This window comes from Callorhinus ursinus, unplaced genomic scaffold (genome assembly GCF_003265705.2).
Source record: "Callorhinus ursinus isolate GAN/ISIS: 27379988/994484 unplaced genomic scaffold, GSC_fseal_2.0 scaffold43, whole genome shotgun sequence".
Classification (NCBI taxonomy): domain Eukaryota; kingdom Metazoa; phylum Chordata; class Mammalia; order Carnivora; family Otariidae; genus Callorhinus; species Callorhinus ursinus.
Window position 1 is genome coordinate 5741869 of NW_027397105.1, and position 25847 is coordinate 5767715.

The 25847-nt window shown below is 45.2% G+C and overlaps 1 protein-coding gene across 1 annotated transcript in view; it reads left to right on the top strand.

Moving 5' to 3' along the window:
* The window catches only part of DNAH9 (dynein axonemal heavy chain 9), a 206620-nt gene that overhangs the window by 101862 nt on the left and 78911 nt on the right, over window positions 1-25847 (top strand). The window contains exons 25-28 of the mRNA XM_073881496.1: window positions 1399-1638; window positions 1952-2112; window positions 16264-16420; window positions 22523-22627. Of these exons, the coding sequence (XP_073737597.1) occupies window positions 1399-1638; window positions 1952-2112; window positions 16264-16420; window positions 22523-22627 (663 nt within the window). The remainder of the gene's footprint in view (window positions 1-1398; window positions 1639-1951; window positions 2113-16263; window positions 16421-22522; window positions 22628-25847) is intronic.

The window sequence follows — 25847 nt, forward strand, 5'->3', positions numbered from 1 at the left end:
TGATACATGTCTTTCTCTGATTGACTTATTTCACTCAGCATAACACCCTCCAGTTCCATCCACGTCGTTGCAAATGGCAAGATCTCATTCCTTTTGAGGGCTGCATAATATTCCATTGTGTATATATACCACTTCTTCTTTATCCATTCCTCTGTCGATGGACATCTTGGCTCTTTCCACAGTTTGGCTGTTGTGGACATTGCTGCTAGAAACATTGGGGTGCACGTACCCCTTCGGATCCCTACATTTGTATCTTTGGGGTAAATACCCAGTAGTGCAATTGCTGGATCGTATGGTAGCTCTATTTTCAACTGTTTGAGGAACCTCCATACTGTTTTCCAGAGGGGTTGCACCAGCTTGCATTCCCACCAACAGTGTAGGAGGGTAAGGGAAGAAGTCTTTTAACTGTGCAGTTGGCATATCACATTCAAACCATCCCAACAAGATCACAGCGCAGGCAGAACCGTATGTCTAAACCCAGAGGCAAAAGCAGATAAATGAGAGAATGGTACATTTATATGATGGGTTTCTCTTTTTCACAAAGAGGATCATTCCTGTCAGGATTCCTTTGTTTACGTGAATCAGAATTTTGAGGCAAGAAAATGTGTTGCCTTCTGCTATTGGGATGGATCTCTAGAGCAGGGTCTCCCAAATCAAACGATACAACAGATGATCAATGCATCTAAATTCTCCACCATGAATAATCAGAATAATGCCTTTTCCATATTAAGTTCTCAGCAAACAGAAGAAATGTTCATTCGAATCCCTTTTCCATGTATCTGTTTCGAACCTCTGAAAAACACAAATCCTGTTGACCACGTTGAATTTTGCTGTAATTCACCTTGATCTTCAAGAGTGGGCTTTTCAAGGTGACAGGTTTTAAAAACTAAAAAAATATATGTAGCAAAAGTGTTATGGACAAGCAAAAATGTGCCACAAATGATCATCGGTGGCTCATTAAGCTAGAATACTCAGACCACAAAAAGTTCAGGAAGAACAGAACAAAGTCTAAGTGCTATTGAGATGTTCAGTCAGCATATTGTTAACCTCCCAAGCACAGGAAAGATGGTTTGCCTGGGAGGTAAAAATGGAAAGATCAGTGTAGCAATTTCTAAAAGCCACTGACATTGACCAGAGTGACTCTTTGGTTGTTTTCAACCAAACAATACATTTTTTTCAAGGGCAGAAAGCGCTTTCCCCACTTGGAACCACTTCCCATCTCCAAGGAGATGGAGACAAGTGGCTCGCTTAATCAAGGCTGTTGGAAGAGGGAGGGAAGGGGCTTACGTCACCCATGTGATTCCATTCTGGTTCTTGCTGGCTGATGGGTGAGTGGGCTGGTTTGGGAGATAGTCCTGGTGAGGTGATGGCTTTACTCAGTGGCTCCTTGTGCCACAGGTGGCCCTGACCTGCACTCAGATCTGGTGGACCACAGAGGTGGGCATTGCATTTGCCAGGCTGGAGGAAGGCTACGAGAATGCCATGAAGGACTATTACAAGAAGCAAGTGGCCCAGCTCAAAACCCTCATCACCATGCTAATTGGCCATCTCTCCAAAGGGGACCGGCAGAAGATCATGACCATATGCACCATTGATGTGCATGCCCGGGATGTGGTGGCCAAGATGATTGCTCAGAAGGTGAGTCCCAGACATTTCAGGAGGGTCCCTCTTGGTGGGCAACTACACCATGAATGGTGGGATAAGGGAGAAGCTCACATGCAGCTCAAACATGGAGGTCCCAGACTCTGTGCTGGCCAGAGAGCCGGGAGAGGGTCATGGTGGCTGCTCCCAACAGTGAGTATCATCAGAACAGCTCGTGCTTTCTGTGCTATGGGGGGCCCAGCACATACTCTTGACTGGCAGACAACACCCAGCTCATCCAGAGCCCTGTGTGTCCTGTGGCCAGCAGGCCCCATGCTCCCTGCTGGACAGTGATTCACCCTCTCTTTAGGTGGACAGTGCTCAGGCCTTCCTCTGGCTGTCCCAGCTGCGGCATCGTTGGGATGATGAGGCCAAACACTGCTTTGCCAACATCTGTGATGCGCAGTTTCTCTATTCCTACGAGTACCTGGGAAATACGCCTCGCCTGGTGATCACGCCTCTGACGGACAGGTGAGCACTGGCGTCAGCCCCTCACAGAGAACCCGACTGCGGTCTGCCTCAGGCCAGCCGGGGTCAAGGCCACCGTCACTTGCTACTTGTCCACAGAGCTGTAGGGGGTTGGGCCTGACCACACAACACATGTAAAAATAAAACTGAAAGTATGTAGGGCAGGGCCCTTCTCAGAATGAACCCCAGAGCAAATCAGTGAGCTGTGATTTTTTTTTTTTTTTTGAGGAATTACTAGGGAGTCATACACACCTGAATTCTCACACCAGCTCTAACCCGTACCGGCTAATTGACCTTGAAAAACTTGACCTAATTCTGGTTCTTGGTTTTCTCCTCTATGAAATGGAGGTAGTAACTCCCACCTCACGTGAGGTTTGTAAGGACAAAGGACAGTCATGCTCATAAGGAGTTTCAGAGTGTAGGAAGTGCTCAGTAGATCCTATTACTATTTTTTTTTTAAGATTTGATTTATTCAAATGAGAGAGAGAGAGCACAAGCAGGGGAAGGGGCAGAGGGAGAGGGAGAAGCAGACTCCCCGCTGAGCAGGGAGCCTGACACAGGACTCGATCCCAGGACCCTGAGATCATGACCTGAGCCAAAGGCAGATGCTTAACTGACTGAGCCACCCAGGCGCCCCCATTACTATCTTCTTACCAATCGATTGGCACATTTCTTGAGCACCTCTTACTCTGGGAATCAGATCAAAGCCAGGTAGTCCCTTCCATGAAGGAGCTTAAAATTTTTGGAGAGCCATAGTCTCTGTCATTCATATTAATTTATGAATGAATTCACACCAGTCCCCGAAGTAGTCACTGGGCGTACAAAGGTGACTAAAACATTTCCTGCCCTTAGACTCCAGTTCCAGTGAGGGAAATAAGACATATGTAGATAAAAATTTAAATAGCACAAGGGGAAGGCGTGCAGGGCCGTAGTATAAAATAGGGCTCACAGTCATTTGCCACAAATTTCCAAGCAAGTGACTTAGCCATAAGCCCTCCAAGCATGAGGATCCCGCCCACCACCGGAAGAAGACTGGGAATGCACCAGGGAATGCATGGTAACCGATCTGGACCTGGAAGGAAGTATAGAATTCCAGCAGTTTTTCAGTAGGTTAGAATGACTGCCAGGCTGTCCATGAAATTGTATAGAAATCTGTGCACATGTCACTGTTTCTGGTAAGAGGATCTATGGCATCCATTACTTATTAAAGTGGTGGTCTAGGATCCCCAGAAGCAAAAGAACTACTGATAAGCATTCTGGAAAAATGGAATTTTGTGTGCAAAGACAGGGAAATGGGAGAATCCAAGACCTGTTCCTAGAAGAGGGGGTAGACTCTTGACTTGGGGGGATATGGTTGGTCATAAGCCTGGTAAGGTGGGCAGAGTCCGACCATAAAGTGTGCAGCATACTTTCTTTATCCAGTAAGTAGTGATAAACTATTGGGAATTTTTCATCAGAGGAGTAAAACGACGAAAACTCTATTTTATGAAAATGTATCTGACAGCACAGCTTGGGCAAAGGAGAGTGAGGGCAGGCTATTTTAATTCTGCTGAGATTTCTGTAAAGTCTACTCCAAGTGTGCACCCTGTCCCCTTATAATTCCGTTGAGCCTAAATCCTTTCTTCTCCAAACTGAGTTGCGTACATGAATGGCTGGCTCACTCTAAATAAGTGACTTGTAGATGGCAAAGACATAGTCAGGAATTGTGAAGGTCAGAATGGCCACATAGAATCAATGCTATCTTTTATTTAATTTTCCCTCACCTGTTTTTAAATGTTGCCACCTGCAGCCTTCTGGTCAAATCCTCAGATGTATTTCCAGGGAACGCTGAGTGGAACTGTAATCACGGTGCTCATGGGATGAAATGGGATGTGGGAAGATCCCAACATTATCCATAGAACAAGAGCTCATGGTTCATCTCTCCCGCTTGCCCCCATGGTGTTCATTTTTTTAATTCACTTTCCTGCCCGGTCGGACCTTCCACCCACAGTTGCCCTCAAACCTTTCCATATTTACTCTTGTGTATCGTTTTTGGGGGGTGCAGGGGGGAGCCTGCTGAGGCCACGTCACTGTCTCTGGTCACTCCCCACTGAACTTAGACTAAAATCTGAATTCCCCCTGGGACCCAGCAGTTCCTGCCCATCACCTGACACCTCAGTCCCTGCACCCCAGCCCCACTGGCCTCCTTTCTGTTCCTTGATCCCCTAAAATTAGAGCCTTCTATACACACGGGTTTCCCTCTGCCTGGAATGCCTTTCTTAGGCTCACTGTTCCATAGTCACCTTCTCATCCTTTCGTTCTGTCCTCAGATCTGAGGACGCCTTCCATGACCTCTCTCACTAAAATCCAGCCTCACCCACCGCGCGCGCACACACACACACACACACACACACACACACACACACACACACACACACAGCAATAACCCGGATGGTTCCCTCTGTTTACCTTCTTCCTAACATCTCCCACATTCTGCAAAGATTTGCTTGCTTCCTTGCTTATTGGCTGCATTCCCCTTTGGAATGGAATCTCTTTGCGGTCAAGGAGCTTTGTCTGGTTCATTGCCATGTCACCAGCACCTAGTAGACCTTGAAATTAGCATCTGTCGAATGAATGAATAGTGGTTGAATATTGAAGACCCAGATGGTAGGAATAGACAGAATCAAAGAGGAGGTTGACTCACGAGAGGGATCCACACAAGACTCTGCCTTGGCTCCCAAAGAAGGAAGAACAGCTTCTCTGTCTTCTGCTCTGGGCTGGGGACCAACACTCCTCCCTGCCCCAGCTTAGGACAAAAGGCAGATAACATCCGTTCCGAGAGAGACGCGAGTTTCTCTGTGGTTGGGACAGTGTTGGCAACGGCAAGTCTCGGGGGCTTTGGGCATCTTAGGGTTGTACTTGGCCTTCACTTGAGATCAGTCCATTAGAGGTGCTCATTTGGTGTGGGCCAAAGGAAAAGTTTTCCCACCTCAGACTTCATTCAGAGTGGACCCTCTCATGTGTCTTTGTCTTTATAGTGATTCTCAGTAAGACACCAACCCTAAACAGGAAGGAAATCTGGTCCAGGATTCTCGTTGGCAGTGAGTTTTTCCGCCAGCCTTGGAATATAAGCTAATAGTTTGGGAATTTACATCGCTTGCAACAGAATAATGAAGCTATTATATATTTGAGCCATTCCATTAATGTCTCTCTTGCCCTAGACTGTATGTTCCATGGTAATGTTGACTTTGATCTACTCACTGCTCTGCTCCGTGGGGACCCAACACCATGTTGGGCACATGATAGGCATTCAAGAAATTCACTCCTTGAGCAGATTCAGTGAAACAATTTTTGAGACTTGAGTATGTGTCCCAGCTTTCCTATACCTATCACAATATGTCTCGTTCCTTTCTGCGGACATATCGGATGTTAGCATTCCAAGTGATAAAGTTGCTGGAGTGGGGGGGGGTGGGAGGGATGGGGTGGCTGGGTGATGGACATTGGGGAGGGTATGTGCTATGGTGAGTGCTGTGAATTGTGTGAGACCGATGAATCACGGACCTGTACCTCTGAAACAAATAATACATTATATGTTAATAAAAAAAAGTGCAAGACTTTTCCATTTCCCTGAGCCTTTACACTTGCCCAAGGGTTGAAGAAGATAATTGCCTCATTTGGATTTAGAAACTTCTAGTACACTAATGTTGAACGCCTTCTAGAGAGGAAGAAGGTAAAGCTTTGGCAAGGAATTATCTCTAAAACAGAAATTTATCACCCCTTCTGTGGAACAATGCAAATAAGAACTAGAAAGGAAGATTTACTGCAAATAATGGTGAATACTATATAGACCTTGACCTTGTTTTGCACTTTAGATGCTTTTCTGACAAAGTGGTACGTAGTGACTATTTATATGTAAAATTCCATTTTCTCGTTGACTTTTATTATCTCAAGAAATGTTTTGCCCGGAAAAAAAAAAAATTGGCCTTAGCACAGAAAATCACATTTTAAAGAGCATTCAGCCTTTGCTGGTGTGTAGCCTAAGTGCATTTAATTCTCTCCTGCCAGAGGAATTAATCAAATGGACAGTTGATCCATACAACCTTTGCACATTCATTAAAAGCATCCCCACATTACAGTACGTCCGACTGATTATGCCTATTTCTTTGGAATTTCCCACTGCCTGGATGGGACCTGAATATACAAGTGGGTACAATGACTCCACCACTCTCGGGACTTTGGCCACAGCACTAAGCTGAAGAACTAAATGGAAATGCTTTTTCAGGCTGAACAAAAGCAATTTGTGTAAGTTGTTTCTCAACCTTTGGATGACCTCCTCCTCCCATAACTCCCCTTCCATCACCTTCACACCCAGCTGCCCCTTTTCCCACCCTGTGCTGTGCTAAGTAGGGTTTTAATCAACTGCTTATCAAGTTTGAGTCCCTCCTAATTTCTCAGGAACTACTGCAAGGAGGTGAGATATAGTTGACCCCAGAGTCTTTGCAGGAGATTTGCCAGGTAAGGACAAAGCTAGCAGAAGTCCTATGCTTTCTAAGTTTTTATCTGCAGGTTTTATCGGAAAACTTAGTATTCTGCAAACAAAGAGATAACCATTGTTAATATCTCGTCTGTTTCCTTCTGCCTGTAGATTTTTGACAAAATGCAATTGCCATCATATGCTTTATGTAAAATACAATAGATTGCTTTTTTATAAAAACCGTAACATTGTATCATGTGAGTATCCTCAAAACATTCTTCTGAAACACTCTTAAGAGCTGACTTACCTTCTCTTTATAAGTATCCTGTCATTTATGTAACATACCCATATTACAGAATATTTAAGTCCCACCTAAGCCTTTACTATTAAAAATGAATCTGCCCTGAACTTGCTTATACATAATTTTTTACTGTATTTCTCATTATTTCCCCAGGAGAGATTCCGGGAGGCAGGATAATGAGATGACACATACTTTAAAATTATTCTTGAAACAAATACTGTTCCCACTCTCACTAGCAGTTTATGAGAATGTTCACCTCACAATGTCCTCACCAGCATTCAGTATCATTGTTAAAAATACTAATTTTGTACGTCAATATGGTATCTCACATGGATTTGGATGTCCTTAATTACTCAAAGGCTTGGGCATTTTTCTGTGTTTATTGGCTATTAGACTTTCCTCTCCTGTAAATTATTTATAATTGTCATTGCCCATTTTATTACTTTTATGTTTAGAAAGTCCCCACCATTTCAAGATCAGCTTAATATTCACCTATATTTTATTGCAGTTTATTTTGTTTTATTTTTCCATTTAATGTTTTAAATTTCTTTGGTAAACATTTTGCCTATTGAGTCAGGTGAGCGTTTTTACCAAAAGACTTTTGGTTACAAGCGATAGAAGCCAAACCCAAACTAACATAAACAGAAGGAGGACCTGTTTGAGTCTAGCTCGCTCAGGGTAGCAGCTCCAGGGCCTGGACAAGGGAGACATCAGCAATGGGATGCTCTCCTATCATGGCTTTGTTTCCTTCTGAGTGTTGACTTCTTTCTTGCATGGGTTTTCTTTGGATGGTTGCAAGGGTGGTCTCCACGCCCATGACTTTGCGACTCCTGGTCCAGGAGGAAGAGAGACCCCCTCCCCTCTTTCTCAGCACCAGAGGTCCGATTCCTTTAAGGGACCCTGGTGAGTCCTGTTTGGATCCCAGCCTCTGAGTGCATTACTGCAACCAGTGAGCTTGATTATTTTGCCCAACCCGAGCCTTGTGCCTACGGCTGGGAAGGTGGGAGATACTTTGATTGACAGACGTGTAGCCAGAGGGCTTGCCATAAGTGTGCAATCCTGAGCAAGGAACACTCACAGAAACTATGGCAGGGAATATTTGATTTGTTTCTAAGTAACTGGCGGGCGCAACGTTTTTTAGTGAGTAATGTACCATTTCCCTCACCGGTTTGTGATGTTTGCTCTACCACATTCAAAATTCTGAATTACCAAACTACCTCAAAGTGTCTATTCTGTCTCATCTTTATGCCCATCACTGTGCCATACTATTTAAGGATTATAGCTTCGTCCTGAGTTCTATTTATATAGTTAAGGTACATGTCATCTTTTATATATATATAAATATAAATATATATACATACATAAATACATATGTGTAAACATATACATACATAAATATATAAATATATATACATAAATATGTATATATTTTTAGCTCTTCTGTTTCTTTTCAAATGAACTTGAATCATTTTTCAAGTTCCAAAATATAAATGGTTAGGGTTTTGGTCGGCAAGCCTTAATATCTTCAAGTTAATTTGGGAAGGAGCCATTTTTTACAAATTGTGATTTTTTATGTTTATCCCTATCTTCAATTATGTTTGAATATCTTGCAGTTACGTCGGAAAAGTGTCTAAGTATCATTATATGGGTTTTGAGAATTTCTTATTATCACTAAGTGTTTTTAAAAATTTTGTTGCTATATAAGGTGGTTTTTTCATAATATATATATATTTTTTATAATATATATGTTTTTAAACAACCTGATTGAGGTTTTGTTTCTTTCGTGTATCAAAAAGTTTTACCCGGGGCGCCAGGGTGGCTCAGTCATTAAGCGTCTGCCTTCGGCTCAGGTCATGATCCCAGGGTCCTGGGATCGAGTCCCGCATCGGGCTCCCTGCTCCGCGGGAAGCCTGCTTCTCCCTCTCCCACTCCCCCTGCTTGTGTTCCCTCTCTCACTGTGTCTTTCTCTGTCAAATGAATAAATAAAATCTTAAAAAAAAAAAAAGTTTTACCCATTCCAAGTATACCACTTAATGATTTTAAGTAAATTTATCAAGTGGTGTAACCATCACCATAAATCAAATTTACAACATTTCAATACTCCTCAATAAGGTCCCTCATGCACATTTATATGCCCATTCCTGCCCCCAGCCCCAGGCAACCCACTAACCCACTTTGTGTCTCTATAAATTTGGCTTATTCCAGACATTTCTTAGAAATGGAGCCATACAACTTGTGGTCCCTCGTGTCTAGCTCCTTTCATTTTACACCCAATTTTGGGGCTTTGTCCGTGATACAGCATGTGCCCATAATCTGTTCCTTTTTATTTCTGAATAATATCCCATTTTATAGATAGGACACATTTTGTCTATCCAGGCACCCATTGATAGACACTTAGGTTGTTTCCAGTTTCGGGCTATTATAAATCATGCTGCTGTGAACAAGTCTTTGTGTTGATGTAAGTTTTCATTTCTCTTGGGCACATACCCAGGAGGGGAATTTCTGGGTGGTACCAGTTTTATGTTTAACTTTTTGGGAAACCGCCACGCTATTTTCCAAAGTGGCTGATTCATTTCACGCCCCCACTAATAACGGAGTCTGAGGTTCTCATTTCTCCACAGCCTCGACAACTTTGTTATTGTCTGTCTTGTTTATTATAACCATTGAGTGGGTGTGAAGTAATATTTCATCTGAGTTTTAATTGACATTTCCCTAATAATCATGTTGAGCATCTTTTTTACGTGCTCATTAGCCATTTGCAGATCTTCTTTGGCCTAATCCTGTCCAAATCTTTTGCCCACTGTTTGATTGAGATCTTTGTCCTCTCGCTGAGTTGTAAGAATTCCTTGTATCTTCTGGTTACATTGCACACATGTTTGTAAGTATTGTATCCCGGTCTCCTGCTTACCTCTTTTCTTTCTTGACGGTATCTTTTGAAGTACAGAAGTTTTTAATTTTGATGAGGTCCAATCTGTCCGTCTTTTATGTACCATGCTTTAGGTGTTGTGGCTAAGAAATCTTTGCTTAATTTCATCATATCTTCCTTTACCCCTCTTTTCACTCGCATATAGGAGAACATTGATTTTTATAAATGTATCTCTTATTCTGCCTATCTACTGCCCTCTGTTAAAAACTCTTAAGAATTTTAGTCCTGATTCTCTTTAGTTTTCTGAGTCGCTTCTAGAATGTCCAGTCATATTTGAGACATACACACAATGTGAAGCATAATTATACCTACTCAGGTTTCATAACTAGGTGTGCTGTTATTTTTTTAAGATTTATTTATTTTAGGAGGGCGGGGCCGAGGGAGAGAGAATCCTCAAGCAGACTTCCCACAGAGTTACAGCCCTACGCAGGGCTCAGTCTCATGACCCATGAGGTCATGACTTGAGCTGCAATCAAGAGTTGGATGCTTAACCAACTGAAACACCCAGGCGACCCAGTGTGCTGTTATTTTGCTAAAGAGATCACATGTCAGCCGTTTCTCTCCGTTCTTTCTGTCATGTTTTGAGAGCGACATTTACCAACTAGTGTGGGCAAAGAGAAAGATGAGCACTAGGTGAGGAAGGATCTCATAACCAGATGGCATAAGGAACAGATCTTAGAATCAGGGGCATTTATGCTAAGGACAGCGTTCAAAATTTAAATATTACAGTGCTATAAGAGGGACAAATTTGTTTTAGGCTGATGTTGAGGACAGCCTTCTTCTATCGGTGTTATTTCTCATTTTGAGCCTGGGGCCTCTTAAAAGCCCTGGATCATTTTTCTGTGAGTTACCATCTAACCACCTCTCCCTTCCATCCCATTCTGTATATGTGCGAGCTCTTGGAGGAGTGATTCACATTTATCCTTCCTAAATTTCATGTTGTTGGGTCAACCCCATCATTTTTAATTGTTGAGATTATTTAGAATTTCAGTCTATCTTGTATATAATCAATTATTTCTTCATTCAAGTTATCGATAGAGGTAACGAACATCAGGGACCTGATGTTACTAGAGGCCCCCCAACCAGGGAAATATTGTTGGCATCCATGTTCATTCCACAGTTATGATTACTGGACCATGTGGTAGGTAGAATTCCAAGAATGTGATCCCCAGTGACCTTTTTCCTTGTACGAGGTCCTCCCCTTTGAGTACGGGTGAAAACTGTAAATATCATGGTATCATTCCCATGATAACGTTTTGCTTTATGGCAAGAGGGAAATTATTCAGGTGGATCCAAGGTAATCCTATGAGACCTTGAAAGCAGAGCTTTCTCCTGGCTGAGGACAGAAGGGGAGATCAGAGAGATTTGAAGCATGAGAAAAATTTGGCAAGCGATTGTTGATTTTGAAGGCAGTGGGAGCCATATGCCAAGATGGGAGGATGGCCTCTAGGAGCCGAGCCATCTCCTGGCCAACAGCAACCAAACAGGACCTCAGTCCTGCAACTGACAGAAACTTAATTCTGCCAAGAACTCAAGTGAGCTAGGAGGCAGATTCTTACCCATAGTGTCCAGATAAGAGTCCAGCCAACTAATAACGTTGATTTTGGTCTTGTGAAACCCTCTGTGGAGGAGCCACCTGGACTTCTGACCTAAAAGCGGGAGGTAATACAGGAGTGTTATTTTAAGCCACTTAGTTTACGGTGATTTCTTATACAGCAGTAGAAGATGAATACAAACCAACTGTGATTTCACCAGCTCTAAGATTAGTCAGACCAGATTTCTGGGATAGCAACAGGCTATTTATAGCTGAAATCAAGATGCATTGGCTTTGATGTTTTCTTTAAGCTGCCAATTGAATAACTGTATCAAAAAAGAAAAGCTACATTGCATGTGTTTGTCACCTTCAAAAATGATACTTTACACTTGGATTGACCTTCTCTTTCCAAGGCCCCTTCCTATCTCTCATCTTATCCTCACAAAAGCTTGCGGGGGGGAGATAAGAATAAGACCTGTAGAAGTCATTTGCCCAAAGAGAACAAGACTGACTTCTGCTTGATAGTAGGAAAGCCTCTCAAACAGTTATGACTGGCCCACTGTGGAAGGGGCCGCCTTCTAGAATAATAAACCCTGCCCCGCTGGAGGAAAAGGCTTTGTGGTCCTCTTGGGAGGATTTGATGGGAGAGAGGCTGGCTTGGTGAAGAGGCCAGAACCCCTGCGGTCTGTGCCGACACAAAAGGGTCTGTGTGCCCAGGAACAGCCAGACGAAATCGACCCATTAGCTACACTGAGGCCAGTTGGCCAGGCAAGAGCGCCTCCTACAGGAGTCCTTGCCACCTTGCCAATCCCACAACTGCTATTGGTTTAAAGCCGCAAGCATCGTGAACTCCTTGGTGCAAAGCAAAACCCACGTGATGGATTCCAGGGACACCTTTTGTAAGGCACCAAGGGTGGCGATCCTGGCTCAGTTGCACAAACACTTTGGAGCAGAGGTGACCTCTGACCTCTGTCTGACCCCAGAGTCCTTGCCTTAGACCACGATAGTGTGATCCAGCCTCCTCTGTGGGAAACAGGCACAGACTGAAGTGGACGGCTTGATGGGTACAGAGATGAACAAGCCAACAAGACCGCAGATGGAATTTTTAGAGCAGGAGCCCGTGTCCCTGAGGCCTAAGACAGCCTGTCGGCCAGTGGCCCAACCATAATGGCAATCCTCATGCAGAAGAGGGAAATACCGTTCCTTTGTGTTTTTCTTATGGCCCAAGGTAACAGCCCACTGCTCCTGCCTTCATTATTTAGAACACCTTAGCCCGCTTCCCCTTCTTGAACCTTAGGCTTCCCGTCTGTAAAATAAGGCTGTTGGATTAGCTGAGCTCAGAAATCCTTTCTAGCTCTAGAGTTCTGCTATTTTGGGAAGAAAAATGTTTTTTGTGTTTTGGGGATTTTTGGGACTCCCCCTCCTGCCCCCAAGTGCTTCTTCTGGAGATAATCAGAAACTCACAGAAGCTCAAAAAGAGATTGACACCCAGTTCCAAGGATTTCTTTCCAGAGATTCTAGAGTTTTCTGGGCTAATTCTATTTCTGTGAAACCTTGTGCTTCTGGACTCCCGGATTCCTTGAGAGCCTTGCGCCTGCAGAGAGAAGAGGTCTGGGAGTGCCCTCCAGCCAGCAGAGGAAGACAGAGAAGGGGTGGGGGGGGGAGTGGGGAGGAGAGCTGGCAGGAGGCCAGGATTCTGCCAGTCCTCCTGCCTTTCCTTCCGGGAGGTACAGGGCTGCAGCCCGCCCTGGAGAGTCCTGGAAGAAGCCTGAGGCTGGGAGGTGTGGAAGGCACTGGGGCCAGTCTGGAGCCAGAACCCAGCCCACAAGGGCAGCTATGGTTAAAGCTGTGCACCGCCTCCATGACGATCTAGCTAGGAATGTTAGAGGAGAGAAGCATTTCCAAACGGTAACAGTGCCTGAGCTTTTGCCCTTCGCCCTGACTCACCCTGCTTTGTGGTCCATTCCACAGGTCAGCAACTTGAACATGAGCTTAATCCACAGGGGAAAGTGAGGCTCCAGGGGGAGACCAGCACCTAAATGCTGCCATGGCAGCTCCGTACACCTGCCCTCTCCTCCTGGGAAACCTACCTTCCTGGGCTTCATATACAAAGGCAAAACTACATACAGGAATTTTGCACTCAATTAAAGGAGAATTCAGGGACTCCTTGCAAGTCTTTTCAAACCCAGTTTGGTTCTAGTGGAGACACAATCACCATCTGGCATGAAGGGCATTAGTCTGGGGTGTGAGGTGAACTCTAGACGTCAGATTCAGAAACAGAACTCATTTCAGAGACCCCCTTGGATGGCCCCTCCTGGTCCAGGCTGCAGGTGGAGAGCCTGTGTTTTAATTTGCTAGGTATTAAAAAAGTTAGGCCAATGGCACATTTTTAGTGGCTTTCTTGAGGTATAATTTACATGCTTTACAGTTCACCCATCACAAGTGTGCAATTCAGGGACGCCTGGCTGGCTCCGTCGGTGAGGTGTGCAACCCTTGATCTCGGGATTGTAAGTTTGAGCCCCACACTGGGTGTAGAGATAACTTAAAAGAAGTGTATGATTCAGTGACTTTTAGTAATTTGTAGAGTTGTACAACCATTACCACCATCCAGTTTCAAACTTGGCCATCACCCTTTTTGTGATCGATCCCATGTCCTCTACCCAGGCGGCCCCAGATCCACCATCTGTCTCTGTTTTCCAGACATTGCATCAGTGAACTGATACACTATGCAATATTTTGATTCCGACCTCTTTGACTTAGCATAATGCTTCTAGGGTTTCCTCTTCTTGTAACACCTATCCATAAGTACTTCATTCCTTTATATTGTTAAATAGTATTCCACTGCATGGATACATCTCATAATTTTTTATCCATTCACAATTGGTGGACATTTGGAATATTTCCAGTTTCTTGGCATTAAGAATATTGCTGCTAGGAACATTCCTAGCAGTCTTTGTACATAAATGCTGTTTCCTTGGGTAAAGTCTTTGTCTGTACATAAATGCTCAGTTTCCTTGGGTAAAGTCCTAGAAGGGGAATTAGTGAATCACATGGTAAGCTTTACGTTTTTGTTTTGTTTTGTTTTTGTTTTTTAAGATTCCTTTATTTATTTGAGAGAGAGAGAGTGTGAGCGGGGGTAAGGGCGGAGGGGGAAAATCCCAAGTGGACTCCCTGCTGCCTAGGGAGCCTGACTCAGGGCTCAGCCCCACGACCCTGAGATCGGGACCTGAGCAGAAATCAAGAGTCAGACACCCAACCAATTGAGCCACCCAGGTGCCCCAGTAAGCTTTACTTTTTAAGAAACTTCCAAACTGTCTTCCAAAGTAGCTGTACTATTTTTCCATCCCCACCAGCTGTGTAGGAGTTCCTAGTTTTTTCACATCCTTGCCAACACTTGTTCTAGTCTGTCTTTTTTACTATAGCCATCCTCACGGGTATATCATGGTATCTCATTGAGGATTAGATTCACATTTCCCTAATGACCAGTGGTTTTCAACATCTTTTAATGTGTTTATTACCCAAAGGTAATTATTACCCTTTTTAAAAGGTACCAGAAACAAGGGTGTCCTGGATGGTGCAGTTGATTGAGCATCTGACTCTTGGTTTTGGCTCAGGTCCTAATCTCAGGGTCGTGGGATTGAGCCCTGCGTCGGGCTCCACGCTCAGCGAGGCGTCTGCTTGAGTTTCTCTCCCCCTCTGTCCCCTCCTCCCCCTCTCTAAAAAAATAAATAAACCTAAAAAATAGAAAGTACTAGAAAGAAGCTTAAAGCTGGTTTTATTTTATTGTCATTAGGAAAGATAGTCACAGGAGGGTTAAACGGATGGAGTGATTGATCCTTTCACTCATGAATTTGTTTCATAAATAATTATTAAGGGCCTAATGTGGCTGGAGCTGTGCTAGTTTCTGGAGATGAAACAATGAATAAGACATGGCCCCGTTTTCGTGTGTCTTATGAAGATCTGTATGAACAGTGTGTGTGGTATGTATCGTTGGAAGCTGGAGTGGAACACACTGGAGGAGGAGCTCAGCCAAGGGGCATCTGCTCACTCCCCCCAGTGTCAAGGGGTGCGGGAATACTCCTAAGTGAGGGAAATAATGTCACATATGAGACCCAAGATGTGAGTAGCCACCGGCTAGGCTACAGACTGCCGTGTTGAAGAAGGACATGACTCAGGCAGACCAGAAGGGCTAGGGCTGGATGGAGGGAAAGAGGGACGAACGCAGTCCTCGTGTGTCTGGGTCTCCTCGTCCGTTTAAGCTGCTACAATAAAATACCACAGACTGGGTAGCTTATAAACAATGGAAATTTATTTCTCACAGTTCTGGAAGTTGGGGAGTCCAAGATCAAGGCACCAGCATGGTCAGGTTCTTGTATGAGCTGCTGTCTTCTCGCTGTGCGCTCGCATGGTGGAAGGGCCAACGGGTCCCTTCGGAGCCTCCTTTGTAAGGGCACTAATCCCATTCATGAGGCTCCACCTTCATGAGCTAATCACCTCCCAAAGGCCCTACCTCCCAATACCATAGTCTCTGGGGGTTAGGATTTCAACATACGAACTGGGAGCTGGAGCACGCAGACATTCAGAATGTAGCATGGACATGTGAGAATAGCTCTCCATGAAGGCACTGTAGGGCGTTGGGGCTGGAGGGTTGGGAGAGATGGGCAGTGAACAGGGGCAAGATCAGAAAGAGCCTGGCTGTGAGCCGGTGATGCCCTTGAGGGAGGGAAAATCAGGATCAGATGACCCTTCGGAGAGTTCTCCCCACAGCACCATGGGGTACAGATGGGAGTGGGGGCTCTGGATTTCCTTCACAGAGAAGCTGTCAGGTCTCCTGTGGCCTGGAACCCGAGCTCTATCTCCCTAGGACCCAGCAGGGCCAGAACCATTGGTCAGGCCGCCTGGGGCCCTGGCAATGACCTACGTGCTCCTGTGTTTGACAGATGTTACATCACCCTCACCCAGTCTCTGCACCTGACCATGAGTGGAGCCCCAGCAGGACCTGCAGGCACTGGCAAGACAGAGACCACCAAGGACCTGGGCCGAGCACTGGGCATCATGGTGTATGTGTTCAACTGCTCAGAGCAGATGGACTATAAGGTACGCCTCAACTGGAGCAGGGCAGGGGTGGGGACTAGGAACTGGGTGGCAGCCTACATTGGGGTCCAGATTCATTCATGCCAACCTGGCCCAGTTCAGAGGTCCAGACACGGAGGCGTCTGCTGGCTCCATCCCAGGAGACCTGAGGATCTCTGATCCCTGGAGCTTGTTAACCTCCCTGTAAGCTGATGAGCTTCATTTTGAGATCTTTTGTCACCTGTATAAAGGAGAGGCTGAGCATCTATCCAAAGGCTTACATATGCTGTTTGACCTAGAACCACGGAAAGGCTCACAAGTGGCTCCCATGAAATCCTCACATAAAAGTCAAATTTGTGCTTCTCTGGAAAAGTGGGCACTTTCCCAGTATTTCAACAAGGGCAAAATATTTTACAAGGGCAGGTGTGACTTCTGAAGGCAGACTAGATTAACTTCCACTCCTAACAAGTGATGCCCACGAAGGTCGAGTGCAAGGCCAATGTTCTTCATTCAGGTGCTCATCATTTTTAGTTTTTAAATGTATTCCAGGTTCTGCGACATAGAGAAAAGCCAAGAGAAACAAGAGGCCCATAGGTCACTTCTTAGTTAGCAGTATTCTGCTAGATGTCATATAGATTTTTTTTAAGTGTAATGAAATTGTCTCACTTTCTCGTTATTTTAATTTTGTTTTATTGTATTATTTTGGTAAACTGTCTTAAGTTCCTTTTGAAACAGGATGGCGTGTAAATAAATTTAGAGTGGGGGGAAAAATGTATAAATCATGATACATGGGGTACAAAATAAATTTAATTTTAAAATAATCTTAGGGACTGTGAGCTAACATATAGAACTCTAAATGAGATTCATCTGCTGTAAGTTTAAAATTTCTCTTGTACGGAAAATTTTGCTGTGCAAAGAGTTGCAGAAACCTAAAGCACCATGTTTGCTCATAGCAAGCAAACAAAATGAGGATTCAGATGCCAAACAGCTGTCCTCCTCATATTCTACACAGTCTAAATTTTATCATGGTTGCTTTTATTGATGAGCACATTAAAGTACTATTTCTCTAAGAAAAAAAAAAAAATAGGGCACCTGGGTGGCTCAGTCAGTTAAGCATCTGCCTCTTGATTTCAGCTCAGGTAGTGATCTCAGGGTCGTGGGATCAAGCCATGAGTTGGGCTCCATGGTGGGTGTGGAGACTAGTTAAGATTCTCTCTCTCCCTCTTCCTCTGCCCCCCGCCCATGCGCACATGTGTGCTCTCTCTAAAAAAATTTTTTTAAGTAGTATTTCTCTTTAAATCAGGCTAAAAGAGGGATATGTTTTTTTCCTATAAACTCAACCTTTAAGGATTAGGTTTCTAGATTTTCCCATAGTTGAGCAAAAGGCAGCATTGCTGAATAAGTATATTCTCCCCAGAGGGACATTCCAGAGGACACACTCATTTAGATGTAGAAGACCTGGTGTATTGACTGAAGAAAATCAGCAGGATTTCTTCAAATTTATGCTTGGCATGCCAAACAGGAATAAATGAGTTGGCCCCATGGTGAGGAGGCCAATTCTTTCAAAACTTACTACTGAACCCTGATACTCCACCAATTCCTCTGAGGGTACAGGATGAGAAGAGGGGTCTATCTGTAGTTTGTCTGGACTGTGCAAAGCTTTGGTCAAGTCTATGAAGACACAGATCAGAGCAAGAACTACAGGGATGACTATAGGAAAATACACCAAAAGGATGGTGGTCTCTTCCAAGGCACCAAATATCCTATGTAAACAACATCCTCACTGAGCTGTTCGCAAACCTCCTCTTCCCTTTGTTGTCCAGCTGTTTAGAATTATTTTCATCACAAAACACTCTCTAGCCATCAAGTTAATTTATTTAGTATCACCATTGCTCAGCATGTGTGTGCATCATGAAAGGATGGATGAATGGATGGGTAGGTGGGTGGATGGATGGATGGATATATGATACAGATAAATACACATAGGTTGATGGATAGATGACAGAGAGATGAGAGAGATGATAGGATGATAGACAAATGATGGATGGATACAGAGACAGACAAAGTGTAACCCAGTCTATCTGGATAGACAAGAGAGATGTATGAAATGATTAGGGGAGATACCAAATAGCATGTAGAATGTGTGCTCTGCAGATTCTAATCCCTGGAATACTTCAGAGATGGGAGGAGCCCAGGGTACGCTTGTCATGGACATCCTGGAGGATGTGAGACCCAAGGCTGTGTGAGGTTTGGGTGAGTGCCAAACAGGGGGTGTGCCATTTTAACACTGCCTAACCCATTAAAACGTCAGCTTCAAAGACATGACAGAGTTCCTGTGCATCATCACCCTTTCCCTGCTCCTCACTCTGACTGCTCCCTTCAGCTGTCCTCACAGGGATTGGCTGGGATGAGGAGAGGACAGAGGGAGGGTCAGGAAGAGCTGTCCCACACTTCACCAGGCATCATTCTGATGAGTCATTCACAACACTCACAACCACTTGTTTCTGTATCCCCAGAGAACAAGCTAGCAATAAATATGGAGCAGCGGCCAAGTGCATGAGAGCAGACTAGCGGACAGATTATAGGAGATAGGGGTTCCACAAGGAGGGGAGGGACACAAAGCCATGAAGAGAACATGCCCCAGAAGTGGTGGCCATTCACGAAGATCCTGTGGGCTTCAGGACTCAAGTGGGAGCATGACGAAAATGGGTGGCATCTGAGGAAGACTCCTTGGGTAGCCAGACGAATGGAGGCAGGAAGGGACTGGAAGGAGGGCAAATTTTCGCCAAGAACGTTGCAGTTATTCAAACTCGGAGAGGGTGAACCCCCAGACACTGGGGTAGTGTAAATGGAAAAGAAAACATGAGAGACTTTAACAAACGGAATGATACCTGGTGAATGTGGGGAGGGCTGTGTGGTGAAACTGGGGGAGGGTAAAGAGGAGAGATGGGCTGTAGTCAGGGACCCTCACAATGCCTTCTGCCTCTGTGATCCCACAAGAGGCATCAGGTATTGGGGTGGACACAGAACAAGGTGGAGACTTGGGAAAAAGGCAAAGTTATGGCTCCCCTCTGTTAATTCTGGTTGGAAAACCCGTAAGCCTAGTCAGTTCCTCTGGAAACCATTGCAGTTTTGGTGCTAAGGTGTTCTTTATGTCACAGAAACAGTACTGTCCCCCTTGACCTCAATTCAGAGATGCTATAGCTGCAGTAGCAAATGGTTTTGAACCTGAAAGACCTGGGATTCTTTTGGACCTCTCTGCAGCATTAACGTTGTAGAACATGCATTCCTTCCTGAGAAACCCTACTCTCTTGGTCTCTGAAACATTATATTCCACAATAACTCTCTGATCCTGCCATCTGGATCTCCTTCTCGGATCCTCTTTTATAACTTCGCATTTTATCTGGGTCCTGATGACTCCAGAATCTACCTTCCAGCCTCACCCAAGAACTAAGTCTTCCCAACTAGAAGGAAGGGCATTTGGATACCCTCATGTTTGGTTAACACTCTCTTCTCAGACATTTCCTGCTGACCACCCCCCCCATCCTCCCCCTGCCCAGATTCCCCATGCCATGCACGCTAAGGTTCTCATTTCCCCTGTGGCCCAGGGTGGCAATCTTAGACATCCTGATTTTTTACGTCTTTCTTTCCATAGTTGCAATTAGTCCTAGTGTTGATTCGTCCTTCAGCCGGTCTTTCAAAGCTCCCAGACCATTGGCCCTATTCTTACTGCCCTCATCCTAGCCCAGAAATTTGGTGTCTTGTGCTAGGTGACACCACAATCAAGCTAACAGTACCTTCATACTGTTGTGGTGGCATGAAAAAATATGGTGGTGTGGGGTCCCAGGCTGTGCTCAGGCCCTTGGGGTAAAGTGTGGGGGTAACCAGTATCCACCTATGGAAACTTTACCCTTTTCTTTTTTTGTCTTCTCTATTGGATTTCCACTTGATGAAAGGGGTCCACAGCTTTAAAATCTTTCAGAACCACTGTTCATCTGCAAAAGCATGGACTTTTGATTCCCAAACTGCCACATAAGTAATTGTGAAATTTGATAGGTTGTTAAATATAGTAATATATAGAATGTATATCACTGTATATATGCATATCAGGTGTTATATATACAGACATACATACTCATGAATACATTAATAGTAATATCCACCTATAGGACACAACAGCTGGGATTTATGTCACCTCCTCCGTAGAGAGACCATCTATGGCTACTCAGTCCAAAATAACCACACCATTGTAGGACTCCCTTGAGACTTGTCATTATCTGACCTTTTCTTCTTTTTGTGTCATTGTCTGTTTTCTCCCCTAGAATGTATGCCCCATGAAGATTGTGGCTTTGTCTCCCTGTTCACAGCTGATTCCTCATGACCTAGGACAGTCCCTGACCCATATAGTACATGCTCAGAAAGTATTTTTGCATGAATAGAGGAATCCATTAATTCAGGGAGCTTAATGAAAGGTGGGGATTATCGTTCCGTCCTTTTCACACGCTTGCTTATGGGATGTTAGATCGGATCTCCTAAAATGTTCCTTTAATCTTGCTTTCCTCTGCTCCAAACCTCCACAGACCTCCACGGTCCCTTCAAATAATTCAAGGCTTTTCATAAGCATGACCTCCTTTTGTGAGTCAACTTTTCAGCCCAAATGACACCTTTATTTTTCCCTGGACATACCGTGATTTTGCTCATCCTGTGCCCATAATATTTACTGCTCCCAGAAAGCCCTTACCCGTTTCCCTATCCCCTTCCATTCTGCCTACACACATACTAATCAGCCAGCATTCCCACGGTGTGTTCTGAAGAGAGCATACAGTTCTGTGAGATACCAGCACCCCAGATCTTCTGACTTCCCTTCCTCCGTTCTGTCCACTACATGAATGTTCGCCAGCGCGCATCCTGAGAAAACCAGGAGCCCCATGAGGAAAGCAAAAAATCCTGGCCCTAAAACACTGACTGAATTTCATGGGCAGGACTCTTTAGTCCTTCCCTTAAAATTCTAATATATGTCATAAATTAGCAAAAGAGCGTTCTAGAATGTGGCGTTTCCTAAACTCGATTGACGCACACACCTTCTCTTCAAGGAGCATCTCCTGGATTTGGCATCCCATGAAATAAACTTTGGGAAATGCTGTCCTAATACTGTCTGAAATTCAGCTCTTTGGCAACACTGATCCCTGGCAGCGCTTCGATTCACTCCTCTCTGAACGCCATGACAGCTGTGTCTTTTACTATGTCCATTGGAACCACTGCTCCTGTGGCAATTTACATGTGTTGTCTGTATGCCTTCTCTCCACAGCCTAACTAGAAGCTCTTAGAGGGACTAAGCCCTTCTGTGTCTAGAGCATGAGCTGTGCACAGAGCTGATGGTCAGCAAACACCCATTACAGAAGCAAATGGGACTTTTTTACTTTCCCAGTGCTTTAGCAGTGTCACCCTGCCAATGGCCTTGAGAGTGTCCCCCCATAACCTCCCCCTTTGTATTGACTCCATGGTTTACTGATTCACACCGAATGCCCAGACAGTTTTTATTTTTAGGACAGATATGCCATCTCCCCTTTGAAATTCTTTTCTTGCTCTCATTTGAAAATGTTTACCTGTCATTCACTTTCAATGGATCTTATCACTTTCTCCATCCCTCTCCAGCTTCCTAGCACTCTGGGAGGGCTGGGTGTTTGGGCCCGGATCTAAAGATACAGACATAAACTTGTTTATCAGCACATGCCAAAGGCTGAGTGGAAGGCTTGATTGATTGATTGATTGATTGATTGGTTGTATGTATAGTCTAAAAAAAACCCAAAAAAAACAAAAAACAAAATTTTCTTCATTTCCTGGGATTTTGAAAGCTACAGAATCAACAGTAATGCAAGCCCGATGACATTTTAAAGGGATTTTGGTCCAAGTGTCTTAAAAAGGTTCTGTTTGACCCCGTGACTTACGTTGGCACCCATGGCCATCAAAAATGTAATTGCCCTTGAAATTTTAATAGGAGTTTTTTGAACCAGCGGTCTTTAGGGGACCGGAAGTATCTCTCACAAACAGGATGGGAACTGACTTAGATGCGTGATGATGAGCCCGGCACTGAGAGTAATTTAATCTTTGTACGTTTCATTGCAGTCTTGCGGCAACATCTACAAAGGCCTTGCTCAGACCGGTGCCTGGGGCTGTTTTGATGAGTTTAACCGAATCTCAGTAGAGGTCTTGTCAGTGGTGGCCGTGCAGGTATGGGGGCCGGAATTTGGTGGGAGCCTCGTGGTCTTCTTGCCAAGCACTGTGGAAGGCTATATATCCTCTTGCTGTCAACCTCTGCTCATCCTCTTCTGTGTCCCCTTCCCCACTTGGACTCCATGCCCCTCCCTCTGCCTTCTAAAATTGGCCCCGGTGCAGGATATGGGCATTCTGTGGGTCCCCACCAAGGTGAATCCATTTACTGGCCATGGGACTCCATTTCCTCCTCTGTGACAGGTCCCACCTGCTTCCTGGGGGCAAGGAGAGAATCATACCGGATGGGAGCGCCCAGCTGCTCGGAAAGGCCATGGACTTTGGAAGTGTCTTCCTTGTTGTAACTGAATCTGGGAAAGTTGCTCCACCTCCCTTGGTCCAATTCACCTCATTGTATATAAAGCGAGGCTCACAGGGTGAATGTTGCTGAAGGAAGGAAGTCATGTTTGGGTCGCGTCTCCATGACCACTTGTCTCTCAACTCATCCAGAAAGCATCTCCTCCATGAACCACCTACAGCACAATGAGTGCTATGCTCAGTACTAGGGGGAAGGGTCCCTGGTTGTATAGGACATGATCCCTAACTTCAACGTTAGTTCTTGAGATGGGCATGAGCACTCTTCAGTGCTCTAGAAGTGATTTGATTCCTGACTCACAGGATGGGACAACACTGCCGTGATGTGCCTTCTTCAGGGGCAGCAGGAAGCCTCTGGAATTTTCTGAAGGGGAAATGGCCCTCTGCTTGGCAGTGGTTTTAAGGAGGGGCTGAGCAGAAGGAAAATCAGTAGCTGCAGTGAAGTCACTGGTCTCTCGTGAGGGTCCGGATTGGAGCCGCAGCCTCAGCGGGAGCCCCCCAGCCTTCCCTCAAGGCCCCCCAGTCACCCCAGCAAAGCACAGCCTTTGCTAGCGCCTGTTCTGTCCTCCTTCCTATAAACTGGGTGCCCCTCTTTCCCACTGGGACCTTGTGGTTTCAGGCTCCCCAGTGCTACCAGCTCAACAAGGCAGTATAAGGGTGTGGGAGTGAAGGAAGCCATGTGGTGATGGCTCTTGGGATACTGGCATGACTGGCCTCCCAGTTTGTGCCTGGGTTCCATACGGCCCAACCATATGATGTTCCTCCTACCCTTTGTCTTTATTTCCAGAGCAACATGTATACAGGACAAAAAAAGAAAAACAAAGCTAGGAAGGACTCTGGTCCTTCTAGGCCTTGGTTTAATTCCTTCAGGCCCAAACAAAGGGTCAAGGCAGAAGCTTAGCTTGACTGACATGTTTCTGGGGGCAAGGGCAGTGGAAGGGGAGGTGGGGGTTGCTGCAGACAGAGGGTGGTCCGTGGTGGGGAAGCTGGCAGAAGCAGCATCCTCCCCCTCCCGCTGGCCTCTGCGTCCTGATAGGAACCCCCCCCCCCAGCATGCTGTCCCCATGCCACATGTTGTCCCCGTCCACACAGGCTGGAACAGGAGCAGAGCTCACACCATCCGCTGATTCCATGGCTCACCTTCATGTCCAACCGGGAGCCATAAGTGGTCAGGGGATTCTGTGGGGTCCCTGCCCTTTACCCTCCCCCCCAAGGTAGTCAGTCTTTCCATCTCTTGCACTGGCCAGCCAGTTGGTGCTGCCATTCAGGGATTCTTGTGAATCCGGACTGTCTCTTGGTGAAGCTCTTGCAAGTTGCAAAACTGTGCAGCTCTTCTCTCGTTCACAGTGGTGATGTGTGGTTTTCCCTTTCCTTCAGATTGATTCGGTAGGAGCCGGTGGCAGCAGTAAGTCAAATAGCTGGCCAGAACACGCTCTTAGACTGAAAACCCTCAACTAGCTTGGTTCATGGGTGCCGACTCTCTGCGTGTCATTGCGGCTGAAATCAGCTGTGATGGGAGTATTTTTCCAATGGAAACTGGCAAATCCTTTAAATCAGGGGCATTTTGTTTTCCTGGTGAGCTGAGTCTTAAACATTTACCAGCATGCCTCTGCCTTGTCAGAATATATGTCAGTGTTGCCAGATTTTTTAAATTTTAAAGAGAAGCTGAAAGTCCAGATTTTTATTAAAAAAAATAAATAAATCTCCAGGTTTCTGAAAGTTGGCAACTCATTCAATTAAAAAAAGAAAAAAAAACACCTGAGTTAGACCAAAACACATGGTGCTAGTTGCATTCACCTCTGTGTGTGGCCACTTCAGAACTTAGAAGAACGAGGATTGATGCCCCCTTTAAGCTTTGTGTGAATTTGGGGATAGAGGATGTGGAGTAACACGAATAAAGTAGAGCTTTCTCAGAGCACGAATTCTGGGCCTATGATGGTTCTGAGAGTCGGGAGAGAAGCTTAAGCTCTTCATGGCCATGAATGTCTGGACTGATAACCCTAATTATACAGTGTACCTGGGATTTTTCTCCTTCCCTCACTGCAGACGCCTGGCAGCTCATGGATCACCCATCTTTTTTACTCCCTTGCCCATCATCCTCTGTTAGTTCTACCTACTGTAACGTCCACCTCTTTCATCTCTGCTGGTAGCAGTTTCTGCATCCCCTCTTCTGGCTGCTGGCCCCAGATCGCAGAGGGCCTTTCTTGTCCTCACCAGCCAGGTTGTGCTACTATGACTGTCCTCCCTGATATCCAGGACCACTTGGCCTGAATAGTTACCCCCCATGGTGCCCCAGTGCAATGGGGTTGCCAAAGGGCCATCTCATGGTGTCCCTCCAAGGAGCCCTGGGGAAGAGCCAACGGGAAGCAGTGAGAGCCAGACCAGGGTCAGTGTAGACCTCATCTTGGGCTCCAGAGATTGTGGGAGCAATCCCACATGCAATTGGGATCTTAAACAGGTTCTTGTAGGGTGGGCTAAACCAGGCAAGGAGGTGGGGAAGTGCTTATGTGTATAGGTCACGTCTGAAACCACACAGCCAGTGTTCAGCTCCGGTCGTGCCACCTTCAAGCTGGGTGCCTTTGAGCGAGTCCACGTCTCAAGTCCCACATTTGTAAAGAGAGTTAATAATAGTACCTACTAGATGCAGTTATAATAATTATTAAATGAGTTAATATGTGTAAAGCACTTAAAGCCCTACAGATAGTAGGCATGTGATAAATATTATTCTCTGTGATACTGCTGATGGTGGTAATGGTGTTGATGATGGTGATGACCATGATGATGGTGATGGTGGTGATATTAATAGTGATGATGGTTGTGATGATGGTGGTGGTGATGGTGATGGCCATGGTAACAGTGGTGGTGA